The sequence below is a fragment of the Polyodon spathula genome, chromosome 2, assembly GCF_017654505.1.
Source record: "Polyodon spathula isolate WHYD16114869_AA chromosome 2, ASM1765450v1, whole genome shotgun sequence".
In the NCBI taxonomy this organism is placed as follows: Eukaryota; Metazoa; Chordata; class Actinopteri; order Acipenseriformes; family Polyodontidae; genus Polyodon; species Polyodon spathula.
This window is the reverse complement of record NC_054535.1, coordinates 104598170-104624757: the sequence shown is the minus strand read 5'-3', so window position 1 is coordinate 104624757 and position 26588 is coordinate 104598170. Positions and strand designations below refer to the sequence as shown.

At 37.6% G+C, this 26588-nt stretch overlaps 1 protein-coding gene across 3 annotated transcripts in view; it reads right to left on the bottom strand.

Annotated features, from left to right (window-relative positions):
* The window catches only part of LOC121306240 (EGF-like repeat and discoidin I-like domain-containing protein 3), a 166565-nt gene that overhangs the window by 14530 nt on the left and 125447 nt on the right, over window positions 1-26588 (bottom strand). For all 3 annotated transcript variants that reach the window (XM_041237981.1, XM_041237988.1, XM_041237996.1), the window contains exon 10: window positions 14640-14795. In XM_041237981.1, coding sequence (XP_041093915.1) covers window positions 14640-14795 — 156 coding nt within the window. The remainder of the gene's footprint in view (window positions 1-14639; window positions 14796-26588) is intronic.

The window sequence follows — 26588 nt, the reverse complement described above, 5'->3', positions numbered from 1 at the left end:
CCACTGCTCTGCTCTCTCTAATAACACTATCTCCACTGCTCTGCCTCCACTGCTCTGCCTCTAATAACACTATCTCCACTGCTCTGCCTCTAATAACACTATCTCCACTGCTCTGCCTCTAATAACACTATCTCCACTGCTCTGCCTCTAATAACACTATCTCCACTGCTCTGCCTCTAATAACACTATCTCCACTGCTCTCTAATAACACTATCTCCACTGCTCTGCAGCTAATAACACTATCTCCACTGCTCTGCCTCTAATAACACTATCTCCACTGCTCTGCCTCTAATAACACTATCTCCACTGCTCTGCCTCTAATAACACTATCTCCACTGCTCTGCCTCTAATAACACTATCTCCACTGCTCTGCAGCTAATAACACTATCTCCACTGCTCTGCCTCTAATAACACTATCTCCACTGCTCTGCAGCTAATAACACTATCTCCACTGCTCTGCCTCTAATAACACTATCTCCACTGCTCTGCCTCTAATAACACTATCTCCACTGCTCTGCCTCTAATAACACTATCTCCACTAATAACACTATCTCCACTGCTCTGCCTCTAATAACACTATCTCCACTGCTCTGCAGCTAATAACACTATCTCCACTGCTCTGCCTCTAATAACACTATCTCCACTGCTCTGCCTCTAATAACACTATCTCCACTGCTCTGCATCTAATAACACTATCTCCACTGCTCTGCAGCTAATAACACTATCTCCACTGCTCTGCCTCTAATAACACTATCTCCACTGCTCTGCCTCTAATAACACTATCTCCACTGCTCTGCAGCTAATAACACTATCTCCACTGCTCTGCAGCTAATAACACTATCTCCACTGCTCTGCCTCTAATAACACTATCTCCACTGCTCTGCAGCTAATAACACTATCTCCACTGCTCTGCAGCTAATAACACTATCTCCACTGCTCTGCCTCTAATAACACTATCTCCTCTAATAACACTATCTCCACTGCTCTGCAGCTAATAACACTATCTCCACTGCTCTGCCTCTAATAACACTATCTCCACTGCTCTGCCTCTAATAACACTATCTCCACTGCTCTGCCTCTAATAACACTATCTCCACTGCTCTGCACTGCTCTGCACTAATAACACTATCTCCTGCTGGTCTGTGAACTACCACTGCTCTGTCCTCTAATAACACTATCTCCACTTGCTCTGCAGCTAATAACAAAATGCTGCTAATTCTCACTGCTCTGCGCTTGTGGTAACACTATCTCCATCCAAAGCTTCTAATAACATATCTGCACTGCTCTGGCATTCTCAAATTGATGACACTATCTCCACTGCTCTGCAGCTAATAACACTATCTGCCAAAGCATGAAGAAATGTAGAAATGTAGTTCTCCAGCTCTGTCTCTATTAATTAGGTATCTCCACTGCTCTGCAGCTAATAACAAAGCCACACACTCTGCAGCTAATAACACTATCTCCACTGCTCTCATTTAATAACACTATCTCCACTGCTCTTCAGCTACTATGAACACTATCTCCACTTGCTTTCTTTCTAATAACACTATCTCCACTGCTCTGCAGCTAATAACATATCTCCACTGGACTGCATGTCTAATAACACTATCTCCACTGCTCTGCAGCTTTACAGCAACTATCTCCACTGCTCTGTAGGCAGACTGGTGCAATTACAGTATTTCACAATAAATAAAGTTGCAGCTATAACACTATCTCCACTGCTCTGCAGCTAATAACACTATCTCCACTGCTCTGCCTAATAACACTATCTCCACTGCTCTGCCTCTAATAACACTATCTCCACTGCTCTGCAGCTAATAACACTATCTCCACTGCTCTGCATCTAATAACACTATCTCCACTGCTCTGGCTAATAACACTATCTCCACTGCTCTGCAGCTAATAACACTATCTCCACTGCTCTGCCTCTAATAACACTATCTCCACTGCTCTGCCTCTAATAACACTATCTCCACTGCTCTGCAGCTAATGTGCTGGCTCTAATAACACTATCTCCACTGCTCTGCATCTAATAACACTTGCAGCTAATAACACTTCTAATAACACTATCTCCAGATAACACTATCTCCACTGCTCTGCATCTAATAACACTAACTCCACTGCTCTGCATCTAATAACACTATCTCCAAAAAAAAAAAAAAAAAACTGTTGCAGACTTTCTTTTAGCGATTTTTTCACATTTAGTCACAACTGATCTGCATTTTCAGAAGAGCTTGGTGGGGCCTTAATTATTTAACTTAATTCCCGAATTGTGTTTGGGTGGGACCGAGTGGAACACTCCATTCTTTGAAGGGGACCAGACTGGCTAGTTTGCTACCTTCTGTGCCAAAACTATGATGAGAACATTATCATGTTGAGTTCCAGGAAACAGTATAACACACTCCAGCTGCAGAACAAGCTATCCTCATCAGCAAAACACTTCTTGGAACAACATACCTGATCCTAAAAGAACATAAACACTAAAACAGCTACAAAGAGATGTTTCTGCAAGTTCGGTACCAAGAGCCACTTCTTCACAGAAAGGGCAAGTAAACCTAAACAATAACATGACTCTTAAAGTCCCATTGTCATTTCTCCTGCCTTCTTTCTCCACCATTGTTTAGCTCAACTGTTTATTTTCAGACTTTTTTCTTAACTTTAATAACATCCCTTTCTCCATAGTGACCCCCCAGTGTTCTTTGTGCTAGTGTTAGTGGAAGTGCAATGGACCCTTTGTCTGCCCAGCATGGGGGACCCAGACGGGGGAAAGATTACTCTACAGCGTTGTGTCTTCAGTGAGAAGTGATGAAAATATACAAACTCTACAATGATAAAGAGACATGAAAATGGTACTGAAGTTGCTATTGATAATAAGACCTGAGAGACTGCACCTTTGTTTTACTGAAACAGATAGTTTGAACATACTAGACTTACACTTTGTATCTGCCCTGGAGATGCTACAAAAATAAGCTCATGTGTACACTTTCCCTCTCAAACACCTCCGCACAGCAAAAGACAGCTTCCCCAGAGAAACCCTGCCTCTTCACAATGGACTGGTTTGTCTCCAGTCTAAGCTGGCTTTTCAACAAATGCCAGGCTGTGTTCAAATGTACTGCAAGTAATTTCATGACATATTTTTGTGGAATTAAAAACAAAGGAAACAGCTTTTATTTCAACATGCAACGAAGGTACTATAAAAATGTCAGCAGAAAAGAAAACTGCTGTCTTTTTCTCCATATGCAAATATCAAACAAGACAATACAGAAAGAATAGGCAATGGAACAGAAAATGAAAAAAAAAAGTGCTTTTTCATTAATGCACATAGGGCCTCATTTATGAAAGGGTGGTAAATTTGGAATTAGCACACACGTAAAGTATTGAGCCTAACGTGCTCGATAAATCTTTACTGTTCCACTTACTAACAGAGAACACATTCATTTCCGTGCACAATTTTTGGCTAATTTACATAACATACCATGCATGCTACATGTATTGTGAGCATTAATTTAATGTGCATGATAATGTCAGACACTTACCCGTGACCACCGTGATATCAAAAGCCTCAGCAGTCCTGGTGTATCTTTTGATCAGAAGCTTATTGTGAATGTGGAAGTGGCTTTCACTGATTGAAAATGAGTGATCAACAGGCACAGCACTCAGCAGGGGACAGGCAGTGTAAAGTGAAACTGTACTATTTACCTTTTAATTTTAACATGTACATGCACATGGCCTGCCCATTAGTTTAAAAAAATGCATTGTACTGTATCGTTTTGGAATTATTCTATAAAACAACCCGCATCTTTAATATAACACACAGATTCAACATGTGCAGTCGGCATTGTATGATTGACATTCCCATTAAGCCAATCAAGGCTCACAGAGGTAGTAAAATAGCCAATCAAATAGCACACGTAATTTTGATTAGGATAGCGAAGCGAAGGCTTGTTTAAACTATTTATTTTATTTTGTGTAAAATTTAAAATCAGGAGCAAAAAAGCAGTTGGAGATGTCATGGAAGTGAACGGTGGAGACGGAACAGGGAAGATTCCAAAAGCATTAGCCAGATGATCATTTGTTCAATGAATAATTTTTACTGCAAGACAATATGTGTGATTTGATTTGCAGTTATGAAAGATTATAACATTCAAGTCACATGACACGCTGCACAAAGCAATGCATTTTGAGATTATTGGAAATGAAAGAAGCTATGGAGTCAACGAAAGGTTTTTCTGAAAGGTGCTGTGGATGCCATGAACAACACAACCACAGGAAAGGACTTTTTTAACTTCAAGAAAGCCATGGAAAGTGCAGAATTACATTGAAAGAAAGTAACTGGGAGTACAAGAGAGGCTGCACCACATGACTGGACAAGAGTGGACTGGCTAGCTGGAAAAAGCACCACTTTTCTTACAGTGGACTCTGCATCAACAGGCATTATGTGGACCCTCTGTCTGCCCAGCAGTTGAAAATAACAAAAGATTAATTGTTGTAAACAAGTGAAGAAAATAATGTGCTACAAGTTTGTTATCAAGTGCGTGAGAAACTGAAAGTGTAGTTTGAACATACTAGACTTACACTTTGTATGCCCTACATGCTCATATGGTACACTGCATTCCGCACACAAAAGACAGCTTTGTCAGTTCACAATGGACTTTTGTCTCCAATTTCAGTGCTGTTAAATGCTTTATATTTTGTACTGCAACTGTTTAAGTTAAATATTGAGACTTAGCATTATTTCAACGTGCAACGAAGGTACTATAAAAATGTCCTCAGAAAATTACTATTTTTTCTCCATATGCAAATATCAAACAAGACAATACAGAAAGAATGGCAATGGAACAGAAATTTTGTCAGTGTTCTAGGAAAGCTGCTTCTAGTTATATCTGCCTATTTACTGTTGTATTATAAAATACATTAAGTAATATGTTGATTACCGTGATTGGAACCGTGCCTGCATACTTATCGTACAGTGAATGTAATGTTTTTTTGAGTAGTAGATTCGAGGATATGGTCCTACATACAATTTATATAGAAATTCACATTACATTATCAAAAGTTTAAAGCCCGTGTCTTTAATATAACATACAGCAGTTACACATTTGTAAGTACAAAGGTCCGTGTCCAAAACCTATTTAATGTAACCGTCCACCACCCGGTATACATTCTGAGATAGTGTCCTCCGATTTGCAGTACAACATAGAAAACTGTATTGTAACATGACCACGTGGCTTTCCCACTAGATTTGTCCGTATGAAGGCCTCACATACAATTGCACGTTGAGGATAAATGGAATGTGTAACATATGTACCGTTTAATGAAGACGGGTTATGCAAATTTTTTCGTAACATGACATGTTATATCTAATATTGTCTAAGTTGGTACACGGTAGCCGCATTGTAAAATTGACATTCCCAGTAAGCCAATCAAGTAGTTGGAGATGTCACGGAAGCGAAAGGTGGAGGCGTAACTGGGATTACTAATCCTAAAACAACCCGACAATTTTAGATATAAACAACAGTTTTTCACATACAGTCTCGCATTCTGTTGTATAAACCTCTACATCCTGCCACTGCCATCATAGTTGTCTAGGTTTTATATCGTTAAAAATAGTTTACTTAATTTTGATTATGACTAGTGAATGAAGTCTTGCACAAAGCAATTTATTTTGAGTAGTGGAATTTGAAATCAGTGACCCTCAACTAAATAATTTTCTGAGAAGTGCACTGGAATCAAAAGGAAAGGTTTTTAACACAAGAAGCCATGACAAGTGCAGTGGACATTGCCAGCTGAAAGTAAATCAATACTGCAAGACAAGATGTATCATATGAATTATTATTACAAAAGTGCATATAGCTGCATATATTGTTATATATAATCATACATTGAAAGAAAGTAACTGGGAGTACATGGAGGCTACACCAGCCATAAATGTTGTTGTGGGACTGCCTCTACCTGTCTCAACCACCGATCGATGACTTTTCTTCGTTCAAGACAATGGCCATGACGAAAGTTGTAATTGAATACACCCATTTGACTCTTGTAGCAAAGTTGTGCGAGAGAACTGTCCAGAAGAACTGACAAAGTTTCTATACTGAAATTTCACAGTACTTTCATCTGAATCAGTGCAATTAGCTGAAAGGAGTTAAATTATAAACACTGACACTAGCATTAACAGTACTCAAGATACTTTCCTGACATCATCATATAGACGGTACTCCATAAAGTGGCACATGATAACTTGTACTTGGTCACCTTTTAGTATACCTTTCACGGTATATCTAGAATATTGCATTTCTTACATTACGAAAATAACTCCATCATGATTCTCTGTTGACCTTAGTAGATTGCTTATGTTCTTCAAAAAACTATTATATCTGTATACAATATCGTTTTTAAGTTTATATGGATGTACATACAATCATAGTATTATATTCTATATATAGAATATATATATATATATATATATATATATATATATATATATATATATTATAATATATAGATAGTGAGATATATTGTATTATATATCAGTTCGCCTTGTAGTTTTCTTTGTTCAAGACTGAAGAGATTAAATTATTTTAGCCTGTCTGCATATGACATGCCTTTTAAACCCAGAATATTTTTAGTTGCTCTTCTTTGCACTCTTTCTAGAGCACCAATATCCTTTTTGTAGCAAGCTGACCAGAACTGAAAACAACATTCTAGATGAGGTCTTACTAATGCATTGTAAAGTTTTAACCTTACTTCCCTTGATTAAATTCAAACACTTTTTATTATGAATCCAAGCATTTTGCTGGTCTTTTTAATAGCTCCTGACATTGTCTAGATGAAGACATTTCTGAGTCAATATAAACTACTAGGTCTTTTTCATAGATTCCCTCTTCTTTAATGTGCACAATACAATTATAAATATGGTGTTAATGAAGCTCACCTCATTATTCTGAGTGGGGTGCCTCATTTAAATGCATTATCATGCATTACCATGCAAATCACATATTCATTCTGATTACCATAGAATGACACAATAAAATGAGTGTGCACCATAATATACTCACTATTTTGTATGATAATGAATGCAATTGCAATGGTAAATATGGAAATCATTAATGCGCACAGTGTTTGCAATTATCGTCCACCATGTTGTTTAGCATGTTGTTTAGCAGAATGTTTAGCATCCTTTTGGAAATGAGACCCATAGATTGAGAACATAAATTGGAATGTGTTAAAAAGGAAGAGTAAAATAAAGGGATCCCAGTTTTGTGTAAAGGCTTCTGAGAGGTCAGTATAGTAGCAACGCAGCAGTTTGAGTAGCAGCATTATAAATACACTCTGTCATCAGGATGTTTCTGCACAGTTTAATGGCACTTCTTTTTGATGTAATGGTGGTAAACACTTTCAGCTCTGCACATCTGCACTGAGGGCTAGGGAAAATATATCTGCTCAAAACAGCAGACCATTGCTGTTTATAAAGGACAACCACTCATCAAGGCAGGCAGCTCAGTCAGTCTGTGATAGGCCCATAACAAATATGTGTATGCCGCTTTGTTAATTAATTAATTATATGCGGGTTATCCTTCAATGTAATTAACAGTGCAGGCAATCGAGCAATTGGTTCTGCTGTGACTTACAATCAAACAGTGCAGACAAAATGTATTTCAAACTGAGGCTTATACACTGTTTAATGAAGTTTTGATACTTTTGTGAATGTCATGAATTTTGATTGAATAGTGCCACAGAGAAGGGCAATGCCATTATACTTAATGATTGAATCTGTTTTCAGATGTTCGAAGGAATGAAATAACATACAATATAACTCCTTTATTTTTTGGAGTAATGGTAATATATAGCCGCAGAAAAACGACTGGTCACACCTAAGTATCTGATCTAGCCATGGTGGTAAGAAATGAGGGAAGAGCAGAGGAGTATAGGAGCACAGCCTGGTTAATACTGTCAGAGGTTCAATGCACAGACAGCAGCGACTTGCAAATCCTGCCTCAGGGCCCAGGGGGAAACAAACAGGAGGACAAGATGTTGTTTAGAGAAAGAAACAAAGACAGGGACCAAAGAGAAGGAACAGAGAAGCGAGCACATTTAGTTATCAAGGAGTATGTTAGGAATGTCCTGGGGTGATACTTGAGACTTGTTGTTTCATTTCAGTGCAGGCTGTGGACAGCTTCCCAAACCACTTTATTAAACTGTAGTTCATCCTCTTTTTTTCTCAGCAAGGGGTTGGATATGATTGATAATCTCGAGCCTGGCGAGTCTCTGAGCACCAGGAATAATAGCATGATTACATTTTCTGAAGAGAACTAGGGAAAAAGCTAATTAAAATGGACGAAAGCAACCTGTCAGATTTTTCTTCTATTTTTGGGGCAGGGTGGGGGTGAGTGGGTTGGGGTTGGATATAATGCATCAGGCTACCTGGTTTTAAAACTTAAAAACTATCTGCATTTACACCAAACAGGCATGCATTTACACCAGAACATAGCATTTTAATAAATCTTGAATTATTTAAAATTTTATATATTACAATTATAATATATATATAATATATATATATATATATATATATATATATATATATATATATATATATATATATATATATATATAACAACAAACAAACATGAGTGTCTCTCTCTTATATACATGTATAAATGTATGCCCTATTTTTATTTGTATTGATTTATAGTTAATTTATACAAGTTCCACATCAGAGTTCAACTTTTCCAGTGTAAAGATGATTTTGTTCAGAACCGTGTAGCACCAATCACTAAAGGAAAAGGTGACTGTAACATATCGACAATGTCCTCCAATACTTTAAGTATACATTTTTGTAGGGCATATTTTTGATGGGTGGATTTGAATAAAGAAAAGTGTCACACTAAAAGAAATGGTGCTCAGAAATGTTTTCTTTTTTTTTAACAGAATGCCCTTGCCAGAAACTGGCTTTGCATTGCAGTGTTGCCACTAGAGTTAGAATTGAATATTACAATGTGAAATATGCTTAAATTGTCTGTATAATTTGTCTTCTGGTAAGTCCATCAGAGGAAAAGGGTTAAAGGATGAAAACAGTAATCTTGCAATAGGTTAATAGAATATAGGTTTATTTGGCAATATCTAAAAAGGAAGACAAGCAAAAGTTTACAGAGCACTCAACAAAACACAGAAGCCGAGCATCACCAGGGAGAGTTTGTTTGTGGGGAATGTGTGATAGAGATTAGATATATAAAACATTCATAAATCCCCAGGCTCAGTTAACACCACACGACATGATGTTGAGGGGTACTTCAGAATTAGTGATAGAGAATCTGCTTGGCTTCTTAGGAATGGAGGAGGCAATGCCCCGGGAATTTCTGAATTCTTGGTTTCTGTCCTGCATAAGCTAGAGTTGGGACTAATAAGATTTAATTAAAATTCATCTGCATGCAAAGAACAGGCTCAACCATTGCCAGTGTGGATAAAGAAACAGATGGTCAAGCTTAATACATCTCATTGAGTTCTACAAAAGAATTCACCAAAAATACACACTGGCGATATTGGATTCTCCTAAATATGTACTGACCCTTTCCTTACTAGAAGTCTTTCTCTTTGTCTTCAATGGTGAAATGAGTTTTAAATCACATTTCTATACCACAGGGTCTGGTATGGTGCCCACCTCCAGGAGCTGGGCAAAAACAGTGCGATGTAACGCTTGCACACAGTCCTGAAATGTCACAATGAACTATGCAATGTATTTTCTTGTTCTTTTTTGCTGCTCCATGCCTGCATCATACATCCACTCGAAACAGTGTAATGGTTACAATCTGGTTCACCAGCTATACAGGGGTGCTTCACAATTTTAAAAGGTCACCAGGACATGATGATTGAAACAATAAATGGTATACAAAATTAATGAATAATAAGAATAATATGAGCATTATAATATTTCACATGGCTGCTATTCAAGTTCTTTTAGGTTGTTTGTTTCTAATTAACCTGGATTTCCATTAGATTAAACATTGAGAATATGGCCAAAGGGGTTTAAATAATGTATGTTTGATTATAATGATGTTTGAATCCACATCTAAGTCTGGATAAATAAAAAAAGTATCATTTTGTCTCTCTTGAAAAATGTTCTGAAATTATCTTCAATTTTGAAACCCTGTAATTTGGGTTCAATTGTAGGTTGCTAAGAGTTTTCATTTGGGTAATCAATTCACAGCCACAAAAAGCAAAAAAAAATAAAAAATAAATAAAATAAATAAAACAACTAAAAACATATTACTGGATGGTTAATTCCAGCCTAGATAAAAAGCCATTTAATCTGGTTTCTGTTTGGTGTCCTCGGTCATGGCCCTAGTCAATAGATATCCACAGAAGATCATATAACAAACTATTTTTTATATCTTTATATAAGTTTATAAGTGTATATCTATTAAAGCAATGTAACAATAGCATCCTGTTATAACAACATTTCTAAAACAAAGAGCTACAACTCAATAAGTTCCTGCTGGGTTTCATTTCATTTTTGTAAAAGAACAGCACTCCCTAAAGCAATGGTAGGTTTTTAAATGGGGCAGTGCCTGTATATTTATTTATTTTCACACAAACAAAATAAACAAAACCTCTCCAGTTTGAAGTGGTAACTAAACTAGCCACAATCCCTCACTGCCAGACTGGACAGCTAAGCCGCTTACCAGACACAAACAGGATTTACTTTACCACTATACCTTGTTCTCTTTGTTCCCAGTCCGCACACAAACACTCTCCAACCCCCAACCACCACTCAAACTGTGGTCTTTTTATTAATCAGCTCAATCAGTTGCAGCTGATTAGCAGTTTCTCATTATATTTAATTATATAATACATTAATCCATATAAGAGACCTTTAGCAAGATGGCCTCCTGGTAACTTCAGTTTTACCAAGATGGAGTATCCACTCCGAATCCCAGTGGTCCTAAAGCCTCTAAACTTAATATGAGAGTCCCCTCCATCCTATATATATATATATATATATATATATATATATATATATATATATATATATATATATATATATATAATATATATAAACAAATGGAGTATAACAGAGGCATGGAAAACCCTCCAGGTCCAATCTATCAATTATCTGTTGTACGAACTTATATTGTGTTGACCAAAGTTTGATAGTGACACAATAAATTATGCAGTATTTACACAAGAGAATCCATACAACATATACCATTACAACCTCCTATTACAACCACAACATGTCTTCCAATACACCAATGCATCCATATTCAGCTCAAACCATGAAGATAAACATTTGTGAAGAAAAACTGATATGAACACCCCGACAGGATAAGCCACAAATGGACTGTTATACCATTACATTTGGTCCTATTACAACAAAGTTTGATAGTGACACAATAAATTATGCAGTATTTACACAAGAGAATCCATACAACATATACCATTACAACCTCCTATTACAACCACAACATGTCTTCCAATACACCAATGTGCATCCATCAATTCAGCTCAAACCATGAAGATAAACATTTGTGAAGAAAAACTGATATGAACACCCCGACAGGATAAGCCACAAATGGACTGTTTTTATTGCATTTGGTACTAAGGAATCCACTTGGCTGGCATCAGCATCTTATTCGTAGTCATAATCCTGCTATAACCACATGTAGGTGTTTGATACAATCCAGGGTGATTCCACAGTGCAGTAAAATCCAGCTGTGGTTTATGATAGCGAGGTGCAGGGCTAACCAAATCAAGCCCAGAGAAGACAAACAGTTTATCTTTCTAAAGTCGATACTGAGTTTGATAAGCTCAATGTAAAGTGGTTTTCTTTTTTATGGGCTCTGTAGTGTTTGTTTGTTTTTTGGATGTGTTAACCCAATGTGCTTCAGAAATTCTCTTCTTACTAGGACATCATATCCTTCATGTTATTTTCTGGGTGGTTATTGTAAGATAGGCTACTTCATACAGTTTAATAGGTATAATAACATTCTCTGTTTAAAATAAGTATACCTAAATAAAGTACCTATTTTAACTACTCAGGAGACTGACAGCCAGTTACCCACGCAGCCAGTGGGGATATAACTGGTTTTGTGTTTATGTCAATGGAATATGCAGGCTTCCACATTTAGTTTGGGGATGTCTATCAGATCTGTTCTAAAGTCATTATTCTCAGGCAGAATTGTTCTGAACATTAGCCTGCAGTGCTGTCAAACTCATACTTTTTATATCCACAATAAAAGCGATTTGTGATTTGGCTATTACTTCCACTGTCACTTTAATTAATGAAAGGAGAAAACAAATCCATGGACGTATGAATAAAGACAGACTAACAGAACTAGAAAGCAAAGACCTTTGTGCATAAATAGTAACATCCATAGGCATCATTTCATTTTACCAAGTGCAGTCCACAGATCTTCTGACTAACTCATTTGCAGAGGTTCTTGTAGGTGATAATAGCAACATAAAATACAAGCTGTGCATTTGTGTGGTAGGGTATGATCAACATATGCAATTTGTATGGTTGCAAAGCTTTCACAGGATATCGAAGATGCTTTGTGCATGTGGTTTATGTTTAGTGATTGTTTTTTAGATGGGTTATCATTTGATTTCTTTGCAACCAAGAAATACTTAACTATATGGTGCTGGCAACTAGGATTCTACAGGCTCAGATGTTGCCAGATTGACTCTTCTATAGAGATTAAAATTCAATATTGGAGCATACTCAGATCACCTCAGAATGAGTGTAAGCATCATATAAAAGTAAGAGAAAGATGCCTAAACAAAGTTGTCAAAAAATGACTAGAACCAAGGGTTTGGTTAATTTAAAATTGCAGCTGACTCTTAAAACAAAGCAACTTTGTGGAATTATTTTTCTGTATTGATTTAGCTACCAAGGGGACCTGAATGCTTAAACTGGTATTGACTGCATCTCTTAAATCTCTTACAAGTAACCAAATGAGAAACTGCCTGGGACTTTAATGATTTGAGCAGAAGCACACATCAGCAATATGGAAGCAACTGGTAAACTTGTAAACATTGGAGCTTTCTTTAATCCTATTACCTCAGTGGTCCAGAGAACAGCGCTAAAAAAACAACTGCACCTTACACAAACACAATTGTATTATCTGGCATACTGTATAACAGGTTCTTTTTATGGTTTCTCCTCAGTGGATTCTTATGTATTTTAGCCAACATACAGTATGTGCTGACTACATACATTATGGAACCCAGACTCTGTAAGTATTAGGTTTGAGATATTTTCACAATACACTTTTACTGTCACCAGTGGGTATGGAAAGTGCTAGATGTGCAGGTTTGGATATACCTGGAGAACTGCCCAACCATCATTCATAGTGGTCATTCAACATTCTGAACATTCAAAACAGGATGATAAACAAAACACAACTTATTATAAATCACAACACTAAAGATGAGAATAAGTATCAAAAGAGTGGGGTGTTTAACAGTTGGATTGTGCTGTAATGTTCTATGCACGGGATGACACCTGCACATGAGGTAATCTGTACTGGAAGTATTCTGTATGGCCTCATGTACTGTTTTTTTTTTTATATATCACCCAATTGTGCTGTTTAGCTGTGAGCCTACAACACAGTTTCAAAATGAGTTTTATGTTGCACCAGTATTCAGCATTGATGATAAAAGAATAATAATAATAATTACAATACAACGGATAGCATCCAGAAACAGTCCAAACCCAAAGGAGACTTCAGTTAGCAGCTGAACCAAACAAGCCTGAGCTGGGACCCAGGTTTTCACCCTGTTCTCAGGAAGCCCAATGACCTTCAGAATATGCAAGTTTCAATTTGCAATGAATAACATGAATAATATGAATAATCAGTTAGCTATAATGATATTCATTTTCCTTAACCCCTTACACTGCAACACACTGTTATGTTGTTTTTTAAGCTACCGTGAATATTTTGACTTATGTATTAGATTTGTACTGAACAGGGCACATTTACCACAAACAAGTACATATAACACTGAGTGATGTGCATCTAAACACCTTCTGCTGTTTGGATTTTTGAAAATCAATACAGTAACCTGACAGCTTCTGGAAAGGGGCTTTGAAACCTTGGGAAATACAATATAACACAGACTTGAACAGACACCTGCATTTCTATCTGACAATAAACAATCATTCCAGTTTTGGTGGTGTACAGCCAGCTTGGCACAGAATCTAACTCAAGCATCTCTGCACACATGACTCAGTGAGTCAATATTCAGATTAAAAGCTGCTGTGCATGCAACGCTTAGGTAACAGTTACAAATCTATTTCTTTGTGTGTTGCAGCCGTAACGCCCCTGGAAGCTAAAACATCATAGAAAACTCCATGCATAAAAAAATACATTTCAAAGTTAACTTAAATCTATTTTTTTGTATCTACAAATACTATATGTTGTCATTTACCAGGGGAAAGGGGCAACGGAACTGGACAGTTTCTATGTAAAGAGGCAGCTTGATGCGATACAAATTTTTGCTCAAAACATTTTAAAACAATAAAATAAAACAAAACAGACAAAAGTCTAATATTTTTCAAGCTTCACATTTTTCTTTTCTTTATTTACCTAAATTTTGAGGGGGAAAAAATACAGAAAATAAAACCCCTTTGACTATCTTACCTTATCCTTATGCTGTTGTTCATCCTGATATATCACCCATCTTTGCCCATCATTACTGTATGCCACCTTGTAGGAACCCACAAACTGGACGTGTCCGAAGTCTTTCGCCCCCTGGGTGATGATGCCAGTCACTTTCGTAGGAATGAGCAAATCGACCTGTTAATGAAATGTCAGAAATCACGTATGAGAAATCAACAATAATAAATACCACTTTTTAGTAGTAGTTCCTGTGATTTATAAGAATATGGTTTGTGTAGGACAGCGATTCAATCAAACTTGATTGTCACATACAACTGTCTGCAAACCCTTAGCATACAGGTTTATATTTTAATGTTATTTTCCTAATACACATAATTAAGGCTTCTGAATTTTTTTTTTTTTTTAAATGATAAAACACCCCTGATAAAAAAAATATGAAATCAGTGTATAGCCAGTAAATACTGGAAAAACACTGGAAATCGTGATTTAATTCACATTGACTTCATCGCCACTTTCCCATTTAAAAAAAACAACAAAAAAAACAATACCTAAAAAACAAAAACAAACTACCTTCCTCAGTGCAGCTGGGCAGTGTCCCTCCTTCCTGACTTGTATCTATCATTGATTCATTCTGAATACTTAAACCCACCCCAACTACTGAGTGGCAGCAAATTCCTACATCTCTAAGGAGACTGCTTGCATGATTTAAAAACGAGATTACAATTAGGAATGGAGGCTTGTTCGTGGGATCTAAAGCTGTACTACAGTTAGGACAAGGAGGATTTAAAACAGAACTGCAAATTGTAGCGAAATGTAAAAAAAATGGCTACATGAAAAAACCCAGAAGAATGTGCCCGTGACCATAAGGATTTCACTGTGGAAGACTGCACAGAAAAGAAGGTACAACTTAAGTGTGCAAGTACTGTTGAGTTATAAATATTGAGAGAAAAAAACTGCCCAAGCATTTTGGAAAGTAATCAAAAACAATGATTTCATACAGTATATAAAAAGCAAACAACAATTACAATTACACAATTTGGCCCACCACGTACCCCCTAAACACGCACAGTTTGAGCAGCTCATTTTCTCAATTATCTTACCCAAACTGCACGAGTAGACCTCTCTTATAACAACAAAAGCCACCTTACACAGAACATATTCACCACCAAGGCTTACCCTCACAGTTCTGTGAGTGAGAACACCTCTATCCTAACCTGAAAAAACACTTTCCATTTGGCCTTCAGCTTCTCTTAAGATTGTATGGATTTCTGTCATGTGTCCTGTTGTCCACTGAGGACCACCAAACTCATTCCTCAAAACAACCTTGAAATTCATAGGCAATGATTCACAACTAACAGTTATGCTCATAAATTGGACACAATCTATTAATTTTAAAATGCTTCCCATGAGTGGCATGCAAATACATTGATAACCTTTTAGAATCTGGGGTGGAAACGTCAGGTGTTTTCAATAGCCCAGGTGTTTTCAATAACCTCTTTATCCAATTAAATATTACTGGGGTTGAAGTGAGCAATTAAAACAAATCTGTAGAGAAGGGTGGCAAAAGATAACACCCAGATTTAAGCAAAAAGAATGTATATGCCATGACAAATTGTCTAAAAGCCGTGATCGATTCAAGGTAGGTCATACCCAATTTTAATTAAAGCCACACTTCAGTACTTCAACACCTTTAAAGATAGTGTTACAGAAACAATATAACAATATATAGTTGTTGAAAGTTAATTAGTGTAGATATGTAATTAACTAGAATGTACATTCCTATAGATAACCAGCATGTCTGAAACCACAGTGTTAAAAACTGATTATAGATACTCTTTCCTGTTAATGAGAAATGATCTGGCATGTCTAAATGTAGCCATTCTTGCATTGCTATGTATATACAGTATATAAGAAATTTAAGAAAATACATTTAAGAAAAAAATTAAATAAAAAAAAAAATCCAAAGATTGTTGCTTTATACCAATTTCAGTTATGAAATAAAAAAAGAAACAAGCTAATTTTGCTTAAAAAGCCTTGAATTAAATCCCCGGTGTGCTTACTTATTGTTTTGTGTATTTAAAAAAGTACTAAAAAAATGTTCATTTACACTTTGAAGTAAAAACCTTTAAACAGCGCGTGTGAAAATAAACTGGACCCGAGACGCCTGACAAGAACTGAATAAATAGACCGCTTAGGGTTAAGAATAAATTCAGTTGTACTTTACTAAAGAACGACAAACATGGTCTTTACATGAGTAAATTTGTTAAATAGTTTGTTAAATAGTTCAGAGAAATGTAACTGTTACCACAAATATTTTCTCTGGACAGAATTTACAATGCTTCTCATTCAAATTCAAAATTCACACAGTTCTCAAGGAAAAATCAATGATAAAGGCATAATAAACCTTTACATCAGTTGACTATATATACTTTACTGATCAAGAGTTGAAACCGAATGAAAGATCAAAATAGGCCCAGATCAGCTGTCATCAATCATATCTAAAGAGCCTTTAGATGCACTCGTACTGCAGGGTAATAATTCATTACTGAGAGAAAAAAAATAACAGTACTACCAACCTGCTGAACAACAAAAAAACAAGCACAAATTCTACAGATTAAAAAAAACATTCATTCAAAATGACTTATGAATACCAAAAAGATTACAGTAGGTCATCTTACTGTGATTCAGGGGGCGGGAACAAGAGCTCTTTTCCGCTTCGATCTTTAATCGGCTTGCTATTTAAACCCTTAGTCAGACCAGATCTTTTTAATTTGCACATTGTGATCCACAATTCCTCCCCATCACCACCTCTTCAACTGCATCTCCCTCTGAGGGGCTAGCAAAACTTAACACCCCATCATGGAGGCTCAGCACCCACCTCCTCGGGCTGCTCGCCCTCAAACCACTCAAGCACAATTCTATCTGACTAACTGCAGACCGAATTACAACACCTTTAGCTAAAATAATGATTCTTACAAAATAATCACAGTAAAATAATAGCAGTGGCTGTTACCATGATGTAGTGAATGTTCTCTTGTCAAGAACCCTATGGCCATAAATGGGTTAAGTCAAAACTAATGAGGGAGTGGGGTTAGGATGATTTATACATGATAATTATTTGTACATTTGTGGTTTTGGTGGCTATCATTAAGACAAAACCATGTTCCCTAGTTGTCTGGGTCTTCATAACCTTAACCACAGGCAACTATTTAACATACATGTGCATTACAGAATGAGTAGCTTACAAGTTGGTGGAACTGTTCTTTTGTCTTTCTTTTATAAATATAAAAAACAACTCAGGAAAGTAGTGTTTAATTGAAGTTTTGTTTTCTAGTTTACCTCAGGGACACTCACATAGAAAGTCCAGGTATTTCTGTCTAAATCTGCAAGCTCACATTTTTAAGTTATAGGAAGGATCATTGCCAGCATATAACAGGTAATTAATTCCAATTAAATGCCAAGCAAAGACTTGGGGTGACAGCAAATGACTACTCAGCTGAAATATGTCAAATAGGTCAAACTTTAGACATCCACCGAAGACTCTGACATACCAGTGTTTTAAAAAAAACAAATCTCTGAGTTTAGTTTAAACCATTTAAAAACCTGACAGATCTCTCTTAGACACTCAGTCACTGTCAAATTTGGTTACCACATGTTCTTTTGTCATAGTTTAATCTCTAGACGACAGTTTCTACAACCCAATAATCTTTTCACAAACCTGCGGATAAAGAACATTATGTTGCTAGCAGGGTGTCAATATTGTCATTAGTATCCATACAATGGGCCTGATACACGGTCACTGTGTTGTGAAATATTTGCTATTACTGTAGCTGCCCTGTTAAATATGAGTTCCAGATTTTACCCTTCATTGAAGTGGAACCAAATTCTTACAAACAATGCTTGCTCATAAGAAATGCCCTTCTTGAAAGGAGCCTGCACAGCAACAGTGTCATGTTTTTTTTCTACAGAACAGCAGGGAATGATCCTGAAACTGTAAAGAATTTAATCAGAAGACATATCGTTGCTTTACTTTCTTCTTGTTTTGTTTCTCAAATGTGGAGACAGTAATCTTTTGCATTTTTCAGCACTGTCAACATCAATTTGATGCAACTAGGAGATAAAGATATTAATTATGTTAGTTGGAGAAACATACTTATATGGTTTGGACTTCAAGAAAATTAAAAAGCTAATCAAGATAAGACCATGTTTTATTGCAAGTTTAAGTGAAATAAAACACATTGATAATCTGTGACACTGGTTACTGATAATATATACATTTAAATGAAGGTGAAGGAGATTAACCTCCAATGTGGCAGAAATCCAATGTGTGGTGAAGCAAAAACATAACAGCATTTAAGTAGCTCCAAGGCACAAATTTATTTTATTTATTTATTTACATTTTTACAGCACTTAGCCAAGGTGCTTTACAAAATTATAACAAAATGGTACAATCAAGAAAAATAGGATAAAAAGATGGTAAGTTTATTGGACTAGGGTGGGAGATACACATTTGTTGCTTAGGAGAGATGAAAATAAACAGATGAAATAAGAAACAGTGCAGACATAGTAGGCAAAGGAATAGACATGAAGAAAGATGAGAACTGAAGAGCTAGTGGAGGAGGTAATTACAAAGAAAGAACAAAAACATATAAAACATTTCCTTTATACAATGAAATAAACCCAATGTTGACAGGAAAGGGACATATATTTTGTGAAATGTATCTAGTCTGAGTGAATCATGTGAGCAATGAAAAGGATCAACATAATGAAAATGGGCCTCAAAGAACAAGTGGGAGTGGGGGCAGGGTTAGGGTCAGGGTTAGGGTTAAACACCATGGGAGTGGGGGCAGGTGTTTTTAAACTGACCACATGAAGGGGCGGATATTAAACATTTGTTCATCTGGGATTTTAACTTACACTTGAAAGAGGTGACATATATACGAAAGACAAGCAACCTGCCACAGAGTGAGGGAGCAGCTTTTAGGAAATGAATGAATTAAACTTTTTAAACTCCAGCACACCAACCTTTATGTTCATATTACTCAGGCAACGTAAAAGCCACCTACGTGGTTCAGGACTTATTTAAAAGTATAGACCTGGCGGTTTCTAATAACATATCCACTGCTCATAGGCGGTATTCCTAGCTGGGGCTATGATCGCCTGAAAGTAAACCACTCATCATGGACAGGGGTCACATGCATAGATTTCGTTAAGTGATTACTCCATTATTTTAGCAGCCAGCTAAATGTTCCCGTATACATAGTTCAGAGAGAAAACTACAGCATCCAGAATGCAATAGTACAGTCCTGTGAGACATGTCAGATTGGTGGGTGTATTTCTGTGCTGTAACTCAAAAAATACAAAGCACAGCCAATTGGATTAGATATCTTCTGAAAGACCATGCTTAGACGTTTCCCATGCCATTTGTCTTGGTTGCCTAGCTAGGTTGCTAGAAAAGCTACAGACCAGAGAGAGAGAGAGAGAGCAAGTAAGAGAGAAAGAAAGAGAGAGAAAAAGAGAGAGAGAGAGAGAGAGAGAGAGAGAGAGAGAGAGAGAGAGAGAGAGAGAGAGAGAGAGAGAGAGAGAGACTTGTGATTATGCTTGTTTAGTAAAAGTGATAATAAAGCAGTTGTTTTTCACACAATGTTCCATCTTCTACCATGATAGCCTTCCTGAATAAAGAATTCAATAGGATTTACATTAACCAATTCCATGTCTTTTAAAACAAAATGATTTATGAATAAGACAAACAATGATTAATTAAGATTCAGGGTTTGTGAAAAAGTAAGTGAACCCCTGGTTTTATCAGCTCAATTAAGGGGATAATTAGAATGTTTAAATAATTAGGTAGATCTTCAGGGGTGAGTTTGGGAGGCCCCACCCTATATACAGATCAGAAACTTTGTGAGTTTGGTCTTCACCATACAAGTGTGTGGAAACACATCTGTTATTGATGCTCATCAGTCTAGAAAGGGTTACAAAACCATTTCTAAGGATTTGGGGCTCCACCAATCCACTGTCAGACAGCCTACAAATGGAGAAAGTTCAAGACCATAGTCACTCTACCCAGGAGCAGTTGTCCTACCAAAATCTCTCCAAGAACAAACCGGAAAATCATCAAGGAAGTCACAAAGAACCCCAGAGTAACATCCAAGGATATGCAGGGCACTCTCGCCTTGGCTAATGTGAGTGTTCATGACTCAACTATCAGAAAAAGACACAACAAGAATGGTGTTCATTGAAAAATAGCCAGGAGGAAACTACTGTTCTCTAAAAACTACATTGCTGCCCATCTGAAGTTCGCCAAAGAGCACATAGATGATCCACAATACTTCTGGAACAATGTTCTCTGGACAGACGAGTCAAAGGCAGAACCTTTTGGCCTCAATGACAAATGTTATGCTGGGCAAAAACCAAACACTGCGATTGAACAGAAGAACCTCATCCCAACCATCAAGCATGGTGGTGGGAGTGTGATGGTTTGGGGCTGCTTTGCTGCCTCAGGACCTGGACGGCTTGCCATGATTGACACAACCATGAGTTCTACATTGTATCAGAAGATTCTAGAGGAGAATTTCAGGCCTTCCGTCCGTGAGCTGAAGCTGAACTGAAAGTGGGTCATGCAGCAAGACAATGATCCTAAACATACAAGCAGATCTATCAAAAGAATGGCTGCAGAAGAAGAAATTCTGAGTTTTAGAAAGGCCTAGTCAAAGTCTGGACCTAAACCCCATCAATATAGTAGCAGGACGTGAAGCGAGCTGTCCATGCAAGGAAGCCCTCAGATGTCACGAGTTGAAGAAGTTCTGTAAGGAGGAATAGGCTAAAATTCCTCAAAACCGATGCGAGAGACTGACCAACCGTTACAGAAAATGCTTAGTTGAAGTCATTGCTGCTCAAGGGGGTGTCACCAGTTACTGAACCTAAAGGTTCACATATATTTCACACATGTTGTTGAATGTTGAATCATTAGTGGATAAATACATGTTGAAAAAGTATCATGTTTTTGTGTCATTTATTTAAACTTTATCCATTATTATAACTTTGATTAAGATCTAACAACATTTTAGGTTTGAAATATGTGAAATATGTGAAAATCCTAAGGGGTTAACAAACTTTTTCTCCGCACTGTATATAGCAGTGACTAACCATGACTTTTTGGGAAAAGGTTTTTTTTTTTTTTTTTACATGTATTCTCTATTCTCATATAGTATGCCTGATCCTGTTGCAACTTATATAATATGAAAGGACATTGTGTGACCTTTCATTTGATATGAGTTGCATGCATGCAGCACAAACTATCCAGTAGTTACACATACATAAATGAAAACAGTGAAAACCCACTAGACACCCCAATCACCCTGCAAGAGTTAACAGAGAAGCTTCAAACACTTAAATGCAGAAAAGCCTGTGGCCCTGACAGCATCAGGACAGAGATGCACAAATACAGCAACCCTCAGCTGTAGAAGGCCTTGCGTGAATTATTCAACCTGGTACTAAGTACAGGCTGCTTCCCTGACATCTGGAATCAAAGGCTTGTATCCACAATTTACAAGAATGGAGACAAATTCAACCCCAACAACTTCTGGAGCACCTGTGTGGACAGTAATCTGGGAAAGGTATTCTGGAGTATTCTAAATGCCCGAGTACCGGCCTCCCTTACCGAACACAATGTCCTGAGTAAGAGTCAGACTGGATTCCTACCAAACCACCACATTACTGACTATATTTACACCCTACACACGTCCACCAAAAAAATAAAGGCAAAATCTTTGCATGCTTCATTGATTTAAAAAAAGCATTTGATTCTATTTGGCACGAGGGTTTATATTATAAAATTCTCCAAAGTGGAGTCAAGGGTAAAGTCTATGATATAATTAAATCAATGTATTCGGAAAACAAGTGCAGAATAAAAATTGACAACAAAAGAACAGAGATCTTCTCACGGGGGTGTGGAGTGAGACAGGGCTGCAGTCCAACGCTGTTCAATATTTCCATCAATGAGTTAGCGGTGATGATGGAACAGTCTGCAGCTCCTGGCCTCACTATACATGACATTGAAGTCAAATTCCCGCTCTATGCAGATGACCTGGTCCTGCTTTCGCCAACTGAACAAGAGCTGCAGTGGAACCTGGCGCTGCTGGAGCAGTTCTGTCAGACCTGGGCCCTGGCAGTGAATTTGAAAAAAAACAAAATCATGCTTTTCCAAAAAAAGGCCAGATCTCAGGAAAACAGATACCACTTTACTCTAGGCAACACCGCCCTAGAACACACACTGAATTACAGTTACCTTGGACTAACAATCAATGCATGAGGGAGCTTTGGCAATATGGGGTCCACTCAGTCAGCAGAACTACACAAAATGGGACAAACATTGTGCAGAAACCTTGCATGCAGAATTCTGCAAAAATGTATTACAAGTACAGAGGAAAACACCTAATCATGCAAGCGGGGCTGAATTAGGTTGTTACCCACTGCACATCTACATCCAAAAAAGAGCACTCAAATTCTGGATGCATCTCCGCACAAGCCCCCCAGACTCCCTCCAGAACAAGGCCCTACAAACCCAAGAGCTCAGCCCAGAAAAGAGTCCCCTGAAGCTCACTGCACTGACCCCCACTAACACTAACCAGCTTCAGGTCAGCACTGCTAACCAGCTGCCAATCAGAGTCAACCAAATTATAAAACAAAACAAAGCATCTTATCTGGAACACTGGGACAATGAAACTAAATCCCAAAATAAACTTGATTGCTATTGGACCCTAAACAGAAAGTACACCCTCGCAGGGTATCTCTTCACTGTCAGAGATACAAAGCAGAGACAGATCCTGACAAAGTACAGGCTCAGTGACCACAGCCTGGCCATTGAAAAAGGCCGACACAGGCAGACCTGGCTGCCCAGAGAAGATCGGCTGTGTGGTCATTGTGAGACAGGAGAGGTCAAGACAGAGATGCACTTTCTCCTACACTGCAACAAATACTCCCAAACAAGGAAAAATTATTTTGAAAAATTTACAATATCCCTCCCCCATTTCCCAAAAATGACCAACCCAGAAAAACAATTGGTTCTCCTGGGGGAGAAACACACAGCCCTGCTGGCTGCCCAGTATGTGGCTGCCTGGCACAGCGTGAGGAACACTGGGTGAGCGCTCTGCACTGAGGCACTACTGGGGTTCATATTATGTTAACTACTATTCATTTTAAATCTCACTGAACTGTTATTATTAATTATTTAATGTTACTGTAAATGTTATTTCTGTTACCATTTAAATTACCTTGAACTTATTATTGCTCTATTTATTTATTTTACTCTGTACTTTTCCATACTTTCTTATTTTATTTTATTCTATCTCATTGTACAAAACATTTTTTTTTTTGTACGTTATGTTGTTGCACTTCCTATGCTTTGGCAATACTGCTGTTGTAAGTCATGCCAATAAAGCACCATTGAATTGAAAAACAGGTGGAAATATGCCTAATTAAGTTGGTTTATGATTTTCTGATAAATGTCTTTGACTAACAAATCTTTTTTTTTTTTTTTTTTTTTTTTACAGGCGAATTAAATGGGTGTCTTTAGGGAAAAACGTTGGCTCTTCTTAAAGTTATTTACTACAAATTGTCATTGGAACAAACAACCCCTGAATGGTACAATGTAAAGGGAATGGCATCTGTCCTGGAAATAGAATAACAATGCCTAAACTTATCAGATACCCACAAATGAAACTGAACTAGAGAACACAGAATAGTAGCAATTAAAAATCCAGTATCCCAGAATTGTAGGTCTTTAACATCCAGAAAGTCAACGTGCTATTTGTTCTGAACCACAGCGATAGATTATAACTGGAGTCACCTAAAGCTGAACTGACTGAAGTGCTCAATGTCTTATCATAGTGTTCACCTCTTCAATTAGGCATCTGAAGTGGACACTTAAAGTCTGCTTACACAGTACCCCAAGAATTCAAAGATTGGAGCACAGTGTTGATACCATACATGAGGTATCATAGATTGAAGTGGGATAGAATGATTAGACAGCCTGGCCCAGGATTTCACTTCAATTGAGGTATTCTGGAGACATCTGTCAGAGGCCAACCAAGGCTGGGTGAGGGAGGACCATCAACCCCTGGAAAGGAGACACATTTGAGAAGAAATAATGAGCCGTGCACATAGAATTACGGCAAGCCTCCAGCTGTTGTGTTCCATTGAAGACAATTAGGTTAGTAACTTTTATTTTTCCTGAGTACAGCACAGTATTTATTATTTTAGTGCTGTAGGTAATTTATTTATTTAACAATTTGATTACACAGAGTATTCCCTCTGAGACACAAGATCTAATTTACACAGAAATCCAATTAGCAGCAACGCAACTTGAAAAATATATAATGCCACATCCATGTAAAAATCTATTTCAATCCAATTCTCACAGCATGTATTTATGCAGCAAGGAATACCGATCAGATAATGGTGCAGGGGTTGGGCGAGGTGTTTTGAACAGTGTTTTGGTATAGGATATTTCAAGTCGAATGTACAGGCATTTCATTCACACTATACCACTGAACTGTGTGTTAAATGAGTGATGGCCAGCCTTTAAACACTGATAAACTGGGAATATTGAACCATTTGTTAAAATGCGATTATTCCTTGTGACAGGGAGCCAGGTCACTGGTTCCTGCGCAAGTATGTGTGTCTGGAAGAAATCAGCTGAGATGCGCAGCCGGCATTGCTAAGCAACCAGCTAAGTGGGAGGCTCGCTCTGAGCTAAGCTGATCGGGAGGTCCGGATTGGCTAGGGGCGTGACTGGGGATGGTGCACAGAGCTCAAAACGCGGCTGCACCTCAGCTAGGGGCAACTGCAACACAATTTGCACATAGACGGGCGCTGCGTATTTGTCGACATTGAGTAGGGAAGCGTCCGCTCTGCAGGAACTTCTACCACGCAACCCTTTAATTGCAAGAAGGGGACTGTGAAGGCGATTGCCCAGCCAGGACTATTGGAATGACCCGGAGTCGCTGGGAGGCCAGGACTTTGGAAGCAACAGAACAGAAGTAGGTCAGCTTAGGGGATGTGGATCCCAAAACAGTATAGAGAGGGTTACCATAGAATAGTAGGCTCCTGGAGTGGGACGCTCCTTTTAGTGGGACTAGCGCTGGTCATTTCGTGTGGCAAAGTTATTTTCAGCTTTGTTTTTATTTTTATTTCTTTATTAAATGTGACACTAGGTCTACCAGTACCCTAGTGTCAGTCCCCTTTATCCCCTTTAACCCCTTTTCCCTTGTAGGACTGAATACACTATGTAGCACAATTTTTGTTCCTGGGTAGTAAGTGTTATTTCCTAATTGCTTATGCCTCAAAAGTATAGAAAATGGCTATTATTCCCCACAAACTTTGCTTTTGTGACCAGGACAGTGATATTTCAAAATATCACTATTTCCAATGGGAAAACAGGCAAATGTGTGTCTTTTCGTTCAAATAAAGTCAGAAAAAAACAACATATGAATCCAAATTAACATGTATTTATACTAAAGTAATACAAAAATGACTACAAAAGATTTAAAAGTGAGTAGTTTTTCGAGATTTACGATTATACTGTAAATACAGTAATAGGAAATAACACTTACTATCCAGGAACAAAAAATAAAAAATAAATTGTTACACGTGATATCAATCTGCACTGACAGCTTGGACAGCCTGCAAATAGTTACTGCAAGGTTTCTGGCAGCTCTAAAAAATGCATCCCACTATAAAGAAGATACTGTACCCCCAGAGCTTCAGCTACAGGTAACCTTATACCTCTGTGTATTGAGTTGCAGTCTAGCTCTGGGGGTACAATATACTGTAGTGGTATTGGTATGTGTGTGCTAAACTTCAACAGAATAACCAGTCTTCTTTACCATGGTGTCAGGAGAAGCGATGCAAAGTGCCCCTGCAAATGCTGTCAGTCCATAACGTGGTTCAGTACAGAACAGAAAATAT